This window comes from Vanessa cardui, chromosome 12, assembly GCF_905220365.1.
Source record: "Vanessa cardui chromosome 12, ilVanCard2.1, whole genome shotgun sequence".
NCBI lineage: Eukaryota > Metazoa > Arthropoda > Insecta > Lepidoptera > Nymphalidae > Vanessa > Vanessa cardui.
In genome coordinates this window covers 2,967,020-2,981,331 of record NC_061134.1, presented here as the reverse complement: position 1 = coordinate 2,981,331, position 14,312 = coordinate 2,967,020, and the positions used below count along the sequence as shown (strand labels likewise).

General features: G+C 30.4%; 1 protein-coding gene across 1 annotated transcript; it reads right to left on the bottom strand.

Annotated features, from left to right (window-relative positions):
- Window positions 1-2,090: 2,090 nt before the first annotated feature.
- On the bottom strand, window positions 2,091-4,155 carry LOC124534333. Its single transcript, XM_047110105.1, has 3 exons — window positions 4,014-4,155; window positions 3,689-3,784; window positions 2,091-3,465 (listed from the first exon to the last, which is right to left on the bottom strand). The coding sequence occupies exons 1-3, from the start codon at window positions 4,095-4,097 to the stop codon at window positions 2,377-2,379; spliced, it is 1,269 nt and encodes a 422-aa protein (XP_046966061.1). The 5' UTR covers window positions 4,098-4,155; the 3' UTR covers window positions 2,091-2,376.
- Window positions 4,156-14,312: the final 10,157 nt, after the last annotated feature.

The following is a 14,312-nucleotide window of genomic DNA, read 5'->3' as shown; positions in this document are numbered from 1 at the left end:
CTGCTTGGAAGTCAACAGGTATTAAATCCACGCTTTTTTTCATCGACAAAATCGTGTATCGAATAAAATGCCTTTTTTACCAATGAATTTTGTACAAACATAAATCGTCAATAATCGGTTTTATTTAATTTGCCGATGCTACATCTAAGTTGTGTCGTAGTATACGTTAATACGTATTTTCTTAAAATTGTCTAATGTTATCAATGTATGAAATTATTAAAATTTTCTATGTTTAAATCTTATTGTCTTTGATGAGTTTTTGTATGTCTTGTGTCTATGATATTTGAAAGTACAGGAGGCTATGTAACTATTGTAATGATTACATACATAGTATATAAGTAGCTTAATATATGTTTTATTAATATTACTATGGATTATGTTTCTACATAATTATATGTAGGGTACATATAATTATGTCAACGTCGCATATTAATTTTTAGCAAATCATAATTGTGTTTTGCTTTAATATTTTTCTTACAGTATAGCTCTTTTGGTTCTTGATTATGGAGAGGCCTTTAGCGACGCTTAAAAAAAGTAAAATTCTTTACCATACTATAAATAACTAAGGTTGAGACTCTCTAATGAGAAATAACATGCTCTACTACTATTCCATAACATACTATGATATGTCAAATTCACAGAAGAATAAAGAATTTTATGTAAGTAATATAAATATATAAAATATAGTTGCAGTTAACAAAACATTCAAAGACGATTATAAATAAGTGCGAAACTGTATGTGTGTGTGTGTGTGTGTGTGTGTTATCATAAACGTGTTGATTAAAAAATGCCAAAAGCAGATTTGTAATTCTACTAAATGATAATTATAATGTAATAGAATAATTAAGTGATATTATATATTGAGCTGACATGGCTCAGTGGTTAGAACGCCTGCATTTTAACTGATGATTGGGTTCAAGCCCAGGCAAGCACCACTATATATATGTGCTTAATTGTGTTTATAATTCATCTCAGCGGTGAAGGAAAACATCGTGAGGAAACCTGCATCTAACTTCATCGATATTCTGCCATATGTGCACTCCACCAACCCGCATTGGAACAGCGTGGAGGAATATGTTTCAAACCCTCTCCTTAGAAAGGCCTTAGCCCAGCAGTGGGATATTTACAGGCTGTTACTGTTTACGGTAAATTATATTAACTATTATACATCATTATAATCACTCAGATACGAGTATGACACGGTATCGACTGCCTCCACGGTATGGTCACTTGAATCTGCTAATTTTTCTTTATCGGTAATTTTGGTTAGTACTTCTTCTAAAGATACTCCGGCTATAGAAATTTTTTTAAATGAATTTTGTATCTTTTTAGTCTATTAACTCAATGAGCCAAACAAGTGTGGTGTCGTATGGAATGGTTAGTTAATATTAATAAAAACATATGTTTTAATTTCAAATCCGTCCAATTATGTGATTAAACTATGACAATAGGCTTGTTTTATTTAAGATATTCAACCTGTAATGATATTGTCCATGCGTACCTTATGTTATGTGAATATCTAATTTGTATTATGTATGCAATAAAATATTAAATAATATTGTTGTTTTATTTATAACTAGCTGTGCTAGCTACTTCGTGTGAGTTATTATTAAGTTCGCAGGTTTTACTATAACTTATTAATTTAGTATTAGGCAACTTCTGTGATAGTAGGTCGTTGGTAGGTGGCAATGTGACGGTGCAGTGGTGGCAATATTGAGCAGTATTTGCACATAGCAGCATGACTTTTATTATTATTTTATATATTATTCTAAAACAAACCTTAAGTAACTTACTCTTTATTATATCAGCTATCTGTGCCAGTTAAAGTCCCATCAAAATCGGTCCAGCTGTTCCAGACATTAGCCGTAACGAATAGACAGATAAATTAAAATAGTAAGAAAATATCATGTTTCACGGTTATTTCAATATTACAAAAAAACAAATTCTATAGTTCAAAATCTTTGCACAAAATATTGAGCGTAGATAACTCAAAATAAGATGAATTGTGTGCGAAGGAATAGGTCTCATATTTGGATAGAATAAAATGATTTTTGTGTAAAAATCTTAAAATAATCATTTAATAATCTTCTTTTAAAACAAGTATACCGACTGGTAAAACTTAAAGCTATTTCGCATATTCCTTACTGGAATCAGTTGAACGCAAAATATACTTAAACGTAAAATAATTGCGTTCACTGTAATCACATTACACATTTCTTAAAATAATTAAGAAATTCACAAGTATGTACATCGTTAAAAACTTCACTCAAACGAGTCAAGTATATCAAAAATATAACATCGAGAGCTTATAATCTTTTTGGTAAAATAAATATGGAAGACAAACTCTATATCGTTAAGATAAATTTCGATCTTTCGCTACCAAGGTCTCCACATTTCAGTAGATGTACTCTGCTCCGGTGACTTCGAGCTCGTATCGGCCTCCGTTTCTTTGGAATCTTTTTCTACTTTCCTCGCGTCTTGTGAACTAGACTGAGCTAGCGACACAGCCGTGTGACTTATCACTGTCCTGGGAACATGAAATCGTTTCTCTTGCGAATGTTTCTCAACCACCGCTGGTATGCTTTCAGGTAATGTAAGCTTTCTTTCAGGGTAAGGCAATATTCCCGTTACCTTTCTAAACGCAGATTGCTGTTCGGTCATTACTTTACGCTCTGTTTCTAACTTATCACACGAACCTCCCAATCTCTCGGCAAGACTTCTTTCCGGTATTGTCAGAGTCTTCTCTCCGTCTAATCGAATTAACTTAGGGACGGGCCCAATTGTCTCTACGTGCCGTTTTAACTTTTGACGCATCGAGTAATCGACTGCACGTTTCGGAGACGCGTCGATACCTATTTTATAGTTTTCAACGTCGATCACTATGGATAGGGGTTCCATAAATTTCTTCTTCCTCAGAGCTTCCTGTTTCAACGTTTCCGGAGAAATAGTTGTTGATGAAACTGTTGCTTTCTGTTCTGGACTTGAATCTTGATCCGATGCAGAATGACTGGGCGGTGTCGGGAAAGGAAACTTTTGTACCGGTCTAGGAGGAGTCTCCAGTTCCGTTGAGGAGTCACACGCGGAGTCGCAGGACAGCGGGCTGAGAGGTGGGCTGGTAGGTTTCGTGGACTTGACATAATGGAAGGCGCTTGGTCTTTCATCGTCGAGACGTAGGGGATCAGGTATAAGTGGGGGATAGTCTGAAGGATGGAGGCGTTCGATACCAGTTATACAAGTGTTCAGATGGTTTCCAAGACGATATCGAAGTCCAGTTGGAACGCTTGCGAGTCTGGAGAGGTATCTCCGGACTTCCACAGCACAATCTCCAAAGCCAGCCTTAAATCTGTGCAGCACTGCTGGGTCAGCAGCGATAGCAGCAGCGAGCTGCTGGCGTTGTAGCGTTTGCAGGTGTTTTACGGTTAGCTCCAGGATGTCTGCCTTTTCTAACTTCGAGTGACGCGCTGGCTGGAAATATATAACTTAACATTAGGATAAATTCAGAAACGTGTAGAATATAAACATTAATAACAAACATTCTAAGATCGCGCAAAATATTCTTTATAGTAAAAATATAAGTACGAATTTAAATAATTGAATGAGTTAATTTAATAAGTGATTTAGATAATTTAACTAATTTTAATTTTTTAATAATTGCTCAAAAACATTTTTAGTATTTATCAAAACTTACGTCTTTGTCCATCGCATCCATCAGTAAATCTTTGAGCTCGTTGAGACAATTGTTTATGCGCGCGCGCCGCTTTTTCTCCATTATCGGTTTATTTGTCTGAAATAAATAAATATTTGATTTTAATTTGTGACACATTTGAAACAAATCTAGACTCTATACTAGTCTGACTAATTTTAAACACAATTTTTAGCAATTTCTATGTCCATTAAGGTGTATAAAAACTCATACACATACACTGTTTTAAATATTTATCGTTATCCAAAAACTTTAATTATTCACAATAAGTTTAAAGTTTATTAATTTCACAAATAGTGTAGGTATTCACCTTGCGCAATTCCGCTTTAGACATAGAGTGAGATGGCTCCGACATGAAACCACTTTGGGAATCGTCATCTTCACTGCACGGCATTTTAAAGCTTAACTTATCCACGATCTTAACTTCACTAGAACACAAATGTCCACCCTGGACGACGTTTCACAATCAACTGACGTAGGACGATCGTGGAACAATATTTAAATTTGTCCACCATATTTGATCATCCTGTTTCAAAGATGAACCGTGAATAACCTGCTGTCTCGCTCTAACGCATGGGCTAAAGCGATGGGAACTGTATAGGAATGTTTTGTTTTCGTTCCCTCTCGCTCTGTGCGGGAACCTGCTGTGAATGGCGCCGATGGACTGTTGATTATTAGGGGTAGGTAGTTTTGAGATCGATTCCGGGCTGAATATTATTTAATTTATTTTGGCTTTGTTATTTCGATTACATAATATAATATACCACTTTCGTATCTAATAATAAAAAATATTTTTGTAATTATTGATGAAATGAAACCAATAAATTTTTTTGTTAGTATTATTATTAAATATATAATATACACTTAAATATATCATGTATTTATTAAATCAAAAAAATAATAAAAATATTTTTTTATACATTAATATAAAATGAAGCTACTTCATTTCTCCCCTCATTCACGTAGTATGGGAATGCACGGCCATACACACGTCTATCAAAAACCACAATCCCCTCCTCACATTTTACAACCAAATAATTGCATACTTTATGAATTCGCACCTTTCTATAAAGTATCGTATTAATTTATTTCACAACGTTCAATGGTAAATGCGATACTTGATGGGCACCGTAGCGTAAAAGGTGAGTATGGCTTTTTTATAGGGTTTAGTATAGGAATTGGGTTCTTTATGGGGTGTCGCCCGATTCTCACGCTGTGTGGGAATGTAGAAAGGTGCAAGGGTTCAGTTTCGGACCTTAGAGGCATGTTTGTTTGTCATGCAATCGAAGACACGTTGATTGACGATCGCGTTAAAGGGAAAATTTTACATATTATATTAGTACATATTTATATAATATTGGTAATTATTTGGTATCTACAATTATATATTTTCAATATATATCCAACTAAGTACATAATAAAATAAAACTTAAATTAAATATATATTATGTAATATAATACCTACACTAACATACCATCTTATATTTATATACTAAATTCCAAATAATTACGATGCATCTTTTTCGATACATACATTTTAAAATTTTATTATTGTTTTGTTTTTTTTTTTTAATTAATGTTATGCAAAGAAATTATACCGAGTGTTCTTATCTTAAAATACTTAAAGTTCGTTAGTGTAGCCGTACAATAATTATAAAACTCGTAACACACCGCACGTAGGCACTAACTCTTCCTTATCTATCTATTCTCTCACTGTTTAACACATAAATTAATTTTGGAATTTAATCAACATTCAGAATACATTATGATTAAATAATTTATATTTGTTACGTAATTATTAAATGCCGTTGACCGGCCCAGGTGTTCCAAATGACCTTTATGCCGTCCCCACATACCGACATACATATTTTAATATTAAACTTCAATTAACTCATTTCTCCCACGGTCTTTTCAACGATTACAAAGTTAGTCTTAAGTTGTATTACAGATTGCTGTTGTAAATTCAACCTTATTGCTTTGTGATAAGATTGGGCAAGTGTAGTTACAAGTTGTTAAAGAAATTAAAAATTAACAAACATGTTTTTATTCTTTTTTCTACATTAAATTTATAATTCTTATTACTGGGTGTTAAGAGTGAGATTGGTCTGACTAATACAGTAGTTCACGAGTAAGTGAAATTTGTTTAAAATTGCAACGAATTGCCGACCACATTCAGTTGCTGATTATATAGTCTCTATATGCATTAATATAAGGTTCAAAATGGTGTCGATAGATTAATGTGTCATTGTTTAAGGATGCATCCGAATGTGACGAAATTGCATGCGATCGCGTGATGAGCGCTGAGTGAATAACCGTTGTCATATGTCGTTAGCGCGCCCAATGAGGGTTCCAGTGGGAAAATTCGTACAATTTCAGCGCTTTTTTTTTAATTCATTGACTATAGTCTAAAGTCAAACATTTACAAATCAGTAAGTAGGTTTTAGTCTGTATATTTTATATATTATTCTAACTATTAATTTATTATAATTTTTTAAGTTATATTTTGAATTCATTAATTATTTTCCAGAACATTACGCAATATAATACGATTATTGTTATGTATATATTTTTTATTCGTAAAAGCTACTAAGGTAATAGATTTTTATTAACTTAAATATTTTATAATAGGTGGCAACAAAAACTACTTATTTTAAGAGTCAGATGTTAAGCAAGTTTCAGAAAGTGTAAGTTAAAAGTAAAAACAACAAAGAAGAACAAACAACATCTCGTTTTAATCCGAGGAGTGAGGGACGCGTGTGAACCAACTTCAAACAAATTGTAACGGTCCTTCCTTCCGCCCTGCGCCTGCGCCGGGATATCGTTAGAGGGTGACAACCTGGATTACAGTATTAGTAGATACTTAGCAACTTTAATTTATTATAGACTTTGAATTCCTTTTCAACATTAACCTTGTTTATTACAATACATGTAATAATATTGTCACAAAAAAAAAATGTTTCGTAAACCTATAAAAAACATGTTCGATTTTTTTCTACTTGCCTTTTTATAAATAAATAGAGGCACGATAGAAATTTTGCAACACAACTATATGTACAGCCTGTAAATTTCCCACTGCTGGGCTAAAGCCTCTTGTTCCTTTATGAAGAAGGTTAGGAGCATAATCTACCACGCTGTTCCAATGCGGGTGCGGAGATTAATATTTAAGCTTATAAATTCAAAATTTATAATATCATATATGATATTTAATGTATAATAAAAAGAAACAGCGAAAGTATTAATTACGTAATTGCTTTTAATAAAGTTTCCTTTATTAAACGTGAATAAAACATTGGTCACCCTACAAACATTATTAAAGACCGTACATGCAGAAATGACACACATTTGCATCATACATATATAGTCAGTCAAATATTTACCGATGGATAAGAACTGTATACTTTTTATAGGATATTGGATTATTCAACGTAATGAAATACATTAATTTATTTTCGTTGACAAATTTCGATAACAATATTAAAAATTATAAATTTTAGCTTGGTTTATTAAACTTTTTTACAAGTTTCTTAGACTATATACGTAAACAGTATTAAAAAAAAAAAAACAAAATAAGTTACCTACATATATTTTATTTATGAATATTGTTATAATATAAATACTACACTATTATTTTATGTAAAATTAAACTAATAGGTATATCTAATATGGTTACTATTTATCTATTGATGCACACGTGAATAGGTAAGTGGTTTAAACTAAACTTTTGTGGGTCACTTATATCGGAAGTACAAATATAAATTTCCATGATATAAATATTTCTAAATATTTATCTATCAATCATTATACAATAAGTTTTTTTGTAACGTTCGGTCTCGACCCGGAAATCCAACCCCGGATGTGGTTTTTTTATTCCTCTCAATAAAAACGAGTTGATAGTTATGGGAGCCCTGTTTTTGTTACACCTGTTTCTGTGAGTAAACTATGGGAATCTATGGGAACTGCGGAAAAAATGATACAGATTTTGAGACTTTTTTAGAAAAAAACAATTTCATACAATACTGCCAACCTACAAAGTGTCAGGATCCATTTTTTTGTTTATCTATCGAATGATTTACTTTATGGTAAGTTTAAATAAATTACAAATAACTATTTTGATTGTCAAAAAAAAAAAATATCAGTCAGAGAAAAAATTACCAACGAATAAAGAATATCTCTAAAATCTATCTCTAAATCTGTCCCAATGATATTCTAATAAACAGATATGTTATACCTACCCATACTAAACAACAGAAAAAAGTGTGCCGCGCCGGGGACCGTTTATGTTAGTTTATTTTTACATTTCGTTAAAAGTAAAAAGGATAGCTTGATGAAAACAGTAAGTAAAAGAGATAACTAGATGTTTTAATTACGCAAAACGTATTACTACGTAATTATGATGTATTAATTATTATAACGTATTACTACGTAAAACGACTAACGGCAAACATCCCAATTAGGACGTTAGTCTAGTCTTCACTTTTTGCGCGTTAATGACATATCTGTTTACTAGAACATCATTGATCTGTCCTATTGGAACAGATAATATTATATTATATTGAAAACTGGAAATGATCGACTGACAAAATCATTCCCGTTACGAGTTACGAGGACACGTTTATTGCACCAATCAGCTCCTTCCTCCCGACCCCATTTTCTCACGCTCCTGCAACAGGTGTGGTTTGTAATAACTAAAAGAAGTACATATAATAATGAACCTTATTCCAAAGGTATAAAAGCGAATAACGATAGATATAAAAACAATGTGTATTTTAAATTTTGCGATATCTTAAAAATGCAACTGGTTCGAAATTTAAATTTATGAATGATCAAACAGCCCTTACTCTACATGAATGAACTAATAAAATAAAAAATATTGTCTTTGAAAATTTGTCAATAGTGATTATAAGTATATACTTCAAGTGTTTGAAAGTCAATCTAAATCGAAGTTTCTGCTCAAAGTCGGAGTGAAATAATTATTTATACTAATATTATAAATGCGAAAGTAACTCTGTCTGTCTGTCTGTGTATCGGTCTTTCACTACCAAACCGCTATACCGAATTCGATGCAATTTGGTATGAAGCAAATTTGAACTCCAAGGCAACATAGGTTTTTTGCTATACGTGACAGCCAGGGCGTATATAAAAATACTAGTCGTATTTTTATATAAAAAATATTATAACATTTTTTCTTAATAACACTCCGTTTTCAATTAGCTAATAATATCCTATCGATATACAAACGTAATAGGATTAAGGTTGCTCCCACAGAAAAGTCCAGCAAGAAATTGCAAAGTTGTGGGAAGTAATAACCAATGCATTTCTCAGTTACCAATATTCTTTTGTTACGCTACACCTTGACTGTCTTTTGTGAGGCCCTTCAAAATTGCGGACCTTTGAAAAGGATACGGCTTAAAGGCAGTCATTATCGATAACGTTATGAGAATTAAAAGTCGTGAATGCAAATTATTGTCGAGTGTGTCATTTAATGTTTTTTTTTAAACGAACGAACGAACGAACGTCTTTCAACTGTATATTTTAAACTTATTTTGGGTTTTCGTCTGATAACAAATAAACTTCATAAATTAGTTACGTATATACAAATTGATTCTAATTATATATTGTTATAGAAACGGTGATAATTAAAAAAAAAGAAAACAAATAAATTAGCAAGTGTTTATATTAAAAGGTCATAATAAAGTACTGTTTTATTAAAATATTTACTGAGTTTAAAAATATAGTTGCTGTATATTTATTTAGAATTATAAAGATATAATATTATAAGGTAAACACACATTTCATTGAACATTTATAACCATACATACATCACCATCCATAAATCGTCCATAATAACGATGAACAAACAGACCATCCGAAATCCATAGCCTTCCCAATAATCCTTATTGTTAATTCGGCGCTGACTGCGGTAAGCCTGTATAACGTTTATATTTAAAAAAAAAAGAACAGTCCGTAATATCTCACAAGTGATCAAATGACTGTCTTCTTATAATATAAATAAATTACACATTTAGGGATAAATTTCATCACATGCATCCTTATTTTTTGTATGGCTTAAGACTGGATGCATAGTTATTGATTGGACACTTCCATTATTTAACTATGATCTGAAATCACCTGTATTAAATAATAACAGTATTTAATATTGATTTAATAATGACTTAACTTTATTTAAATTTAAGTATTTTCGATCCCGATTCTGTAAGAATTCACATCCTATCTCACTCTTAAAATGTGGACAAGTCAAGACTTATTCATGACATCTTAACAAATGTTTACTTTTAAAGTCGTTATCGCATATCACATTCAGATATTTTAAGATTGTCTTCTGGGGAGACTTTTGAATTTCTTATTACAGAATAGCCCTACAGAATTAGATTCTGTAGTTCATAAAATGGTTTAATTGTACTGAAACAATAGAGTAGTAACCTACTATTCTATATGTACAATCTTTAGGTAGAAATTTCCAAAGTTGATTTTCCTAACAAAAGCTACAAAAAATATTTCAATAAAATAACATTTTCTTGTCACATAATTAAGTTAAATTTTAAACTATTTTTATTCCCACAAAAACGCTGTCAATAATCTTAGTGACGTCACATTAATAAAAACAATAGTTATTTATGTACGACTCAACAGACGCAAAATCAAAATATTGAAGTCTATTGCTATATATATTTTTATTTATCTCAAATTTCATAATTTATTTTTCATTAACAAAAGTTCCCAATTGTAAGTTTATCACTATGAGGCTAGTCTTTAATCACACACTATTGACACAATAAAAAAATTATAATTGGTTAATTTTACGGTATATGGTAGTAACAGCATATCGATTTGGTTTTTACCTTCTAGATATAGTCTATGAATAGACAGAGTTAGTTTGGAATGGGATCCGTAATTGTTGCTGTTAAAATAAAGAACTTTTTTTGTTCTTTACCTAAGGTCCTTTCCTAATAGCCTTGATCTTATCTTAGATATTGTTCTTGTAATAATCTTCCAGTAAATTTATTTCCCTCATTTCAATTGAATATTTAATTAAATTATTTCACTAAAATAATTGGATTGGTGTTATGCATTCTTAATATTCTAAGCCATAAAAACAAAGAAACGATCTATTTTTTTCTATATACTATATAAAACATTGAATACTTTTTGATTTTTAGTGTTTTGAAAATATTGAAACAACAAATCCTAACAAACAATATTATTACGTAGTATTGCAATGTTCTTGAATTTGAAGGTTCAGTGAACTTTTTAATAAATGCTTTAAAAAGCAGTCACATGTTAAAAAAAGAAATAATTAAACGTGTTAAAACATCAAATGGGTTATTATTTTCTTCAAAGTAGAGTTGATAACAAAAAAAAGGAGAATATAAATAATAATTTATTTTTATGATGTAATTTCGTTGTTACTTTTAAAAAAGTGGGGAAATAAAATAAAACAATTTATAATTCTACATTTATCGACTTTTTTATTAAAGAATCCAACACTATAATATAATTCACAATATAAATGCCTTTTAGTAAATGCAAAATTACTTAAATACTTTGTCTTATTAATTTCTGATAATTTGATCAAATTACAATATTGTATACATTTTAGTAATTTTATTTACTAATTAAAAATTAAATTCCACAAAATTGTATTAAACACTATAATACAATTAATTACAAGTGAATCAAATATATTTTTTAACAATTCATACACATAAGAACTCGCATTAACTTACATAAAATGCTTTAAAAAAAAAAAGATAAAATTACTTTTTGGTTGAATATACATTAAAATTTAAAACTTATGCTAATTTTTACATTAAAAACGATGCAAATTTCACCATCCTATTCTACTTTAAACTGGCACTATGTATCACAGGATTAATTTTAATGTCATTAGGCAAACATGTGATTATATAGTAGTATTCATTCAAACGATATTAGCATTACATACAATCCGAGACACATTCTCAATCGAATTATTTTCGTTTGACATTGTAACCTTTTTTAATCTGTCTGTCAATTAAATACCAGCCATATTGGTAGTTTTTAATTACACAATTAATAGTTTAATATCATTTGTAATATTTAATCAACTCACATCATCTTAGTGCTCTTTTTAAGGGAAAATGGTATTTATTAAAATTCTTCAGTAAAATAGAATAAAAATCAAAACAGCAATATTGAGATTAAACAAAATTTTTCGTAACAAATTGAATGATTTTGTATAAATACTAACAAAATACGGCCTGTGTCTATATACTGCAGCGTCATCTAACGGCAAAATACAAAGACTATAAATAAAAGATTTTTCATGAGCTAACTGTCACTGTGATCAGTGAAACAATGTCGATATATATTAACCTCAAACATATATACCATCAATTTTTGTATATATAATAGCTTCCCGACTTTGTCTGGGTGAAATAAGAGTTATATTTACTACCCAACTAACGCGCTTCCTACCTGGTTCAATTTCAACCATCCAGGGACCAACACAAAAAAATCATCAAAATTCTGTTTATGAAGTCAGTTACATACAAATGAGTAATAGATATGTGAATATATAATTATATACAATATGACAAATATGTATAATGTACGATACAATTTAAGCACTGCAGATTATGTTAAGTTAAAATGATATGTTATCTAAACAATAAAAGTAATAAAATTAACAGTATTAAGAAACTGGGAAGACATGTTATATTAATAGAAAATGTTAACAATTAACAAATAATATATATGATCATTTAAATGTTTAAAAATATATATTAAAATATTAATGAAAAGTTATTTTACATGAACATTACAGCAGGTTAGTTAAGACAAAATTAATGTTAAGGATTATAATCTTGTGTTGTAAATAAACAATATAATAATGTCAATAAATATATAACAGACTAACAGACAAACATTACTATATTATATGTACATTCACATGAAGGATTAAAATGTTATTATTAGAAATTAATTACGGATTGTAAAAACGGATATGTTTCATCTTTTCAGTAGACACAAAAATCGAATAGACAAAATTAAGTATGTTAGAAAGAAACATTTAGAAATGAACAAATAATTATACGATTTGGAATAATAAGGTTATTCCATAGACATTAAAGGTCCCGGTTACACTAGGGACTTGTAAGTATGTGGAATGTCACTGAAACAAATGCCGGGGGATCATTGGAGACTGCACTTGTTAGTGTTTTAAAAATGTTTGTAATTGTGGTTGTTAGTACCGTGTATTATTTATTTTATTTTAGGAATATTGACACTTATGTAAGTATGAAACTGACACTTTAGGAGATTAGGCACGCTGCATACACGATTACAGTGGGTGATTAATTAACACGAAAATGGGTGACTGGGTGATTATTTATCACGATATTGTTCTAAGTTACAGTATCATTTTGCTGGACAAAATGTTCCCTAGTGTATTCGACGCTTTACTGAGATGATTACATAGCTTTGAATCAAATAAGAACGGCAAGTGTGAGAGGGACAAAGCTATGCTGTTTGCCTGTTTTTTTAATTACAGGCGAATATTTAGATAGGTACTGACTACAATGCTTTGTCTCTTTCTAAAGAGTGGTCTATATTTTGGAGTTGTTGCTCCATATCTGCTGATGATACAAACATATTTCCTGTCAAAATACTGTCAAGTTTATATTAGCAATCATTATAAATTAGTTTTTTTAATCAAGAAAAACTATACAATATTTATTAGTATATATTGTCATGAATATTCAGACAATATTTTATATAATATAGAACAACGATAAAAAGTATTAGAGATAATATTGTTTTAAATATTAACAATTTCTTATGTACTTTGTTATTTTGATATGGGTATTTCTACCGGTTATTATCATACTTGCAATATTTATTAGTTTATTTAGGTCAAATTTAAGGCAATAATCAGAATCGCTTCTTATTCAATGGTGTTCAAATTTCACACTTTTGTTCAGTTTCGTGGACAATACAATATAATAGCGTGGACACCAAATTTTATATACACAATTTTGTTTAAAAAATGACTATTCATTTATAGACATACATATGTATTGAACACCTTGAAACGAAGTGTAGCGAAAGCGTGGCGGCTCTATTAATGGTCGACAGTTGCATTCATCTCTGTCTATCATTGCTAATTTGTCATTTAAAGTAACGAAGACAATTTTACATAATGTATAGTACGACACAAATTAGATGTAGCATCGGAAAATGCAATGGTATGAAAATAAAACTGATTACTGCCGATTTACACAACCAATAGAAATAGCTCCCTATCGCGCCACTCGACGCTATTCGTCGCTATAGATTCACGCGTCAGAGGAAGCAAGTGCATGTAAATCGACGCGTCAAATTGACGAATATATTAGGTCATGTGATATTACAAATTATTACGTTTGTGCAAAGATCATATTCGCATGAGAAATAAATTTTGATAATTTGGGATAGCATACTCAATTCGGATGTGATCGGTTTTACGAATTTTGCCGATGCGACATCTAAGTTGTGTCGTATTATACATACATCGTATTGAACACTTTGAAAGTTTAAAGGTTTTATTTAATGGTTGATAGTTGCATTCATC

Bases quoted from the DNA above. Each gene is read 5' to 3' on its own strand.
- LOC124534333 (XM_047110105.1), bottom strand. From the start codon at position 4,097: ATGCCGTGCAGTGAAGATGACGATTCCCAAAGTGGTTTCATGTCGGAG. The intron at 3,785-4,013 runs GTGAATACCTAC...TATTTATTTCAG, and splicing joins CTAAAGCGGAATTGCGCAAG to ACAAATAAACCGATAATGGA. The intron at 3,466-3,688 runs GTAAGTTTTGAT...ATATATTTCCAG, and splicing joins TGGATGCGATGGACAAAGAC to CCAGCGCGTCACTCGAAGTT.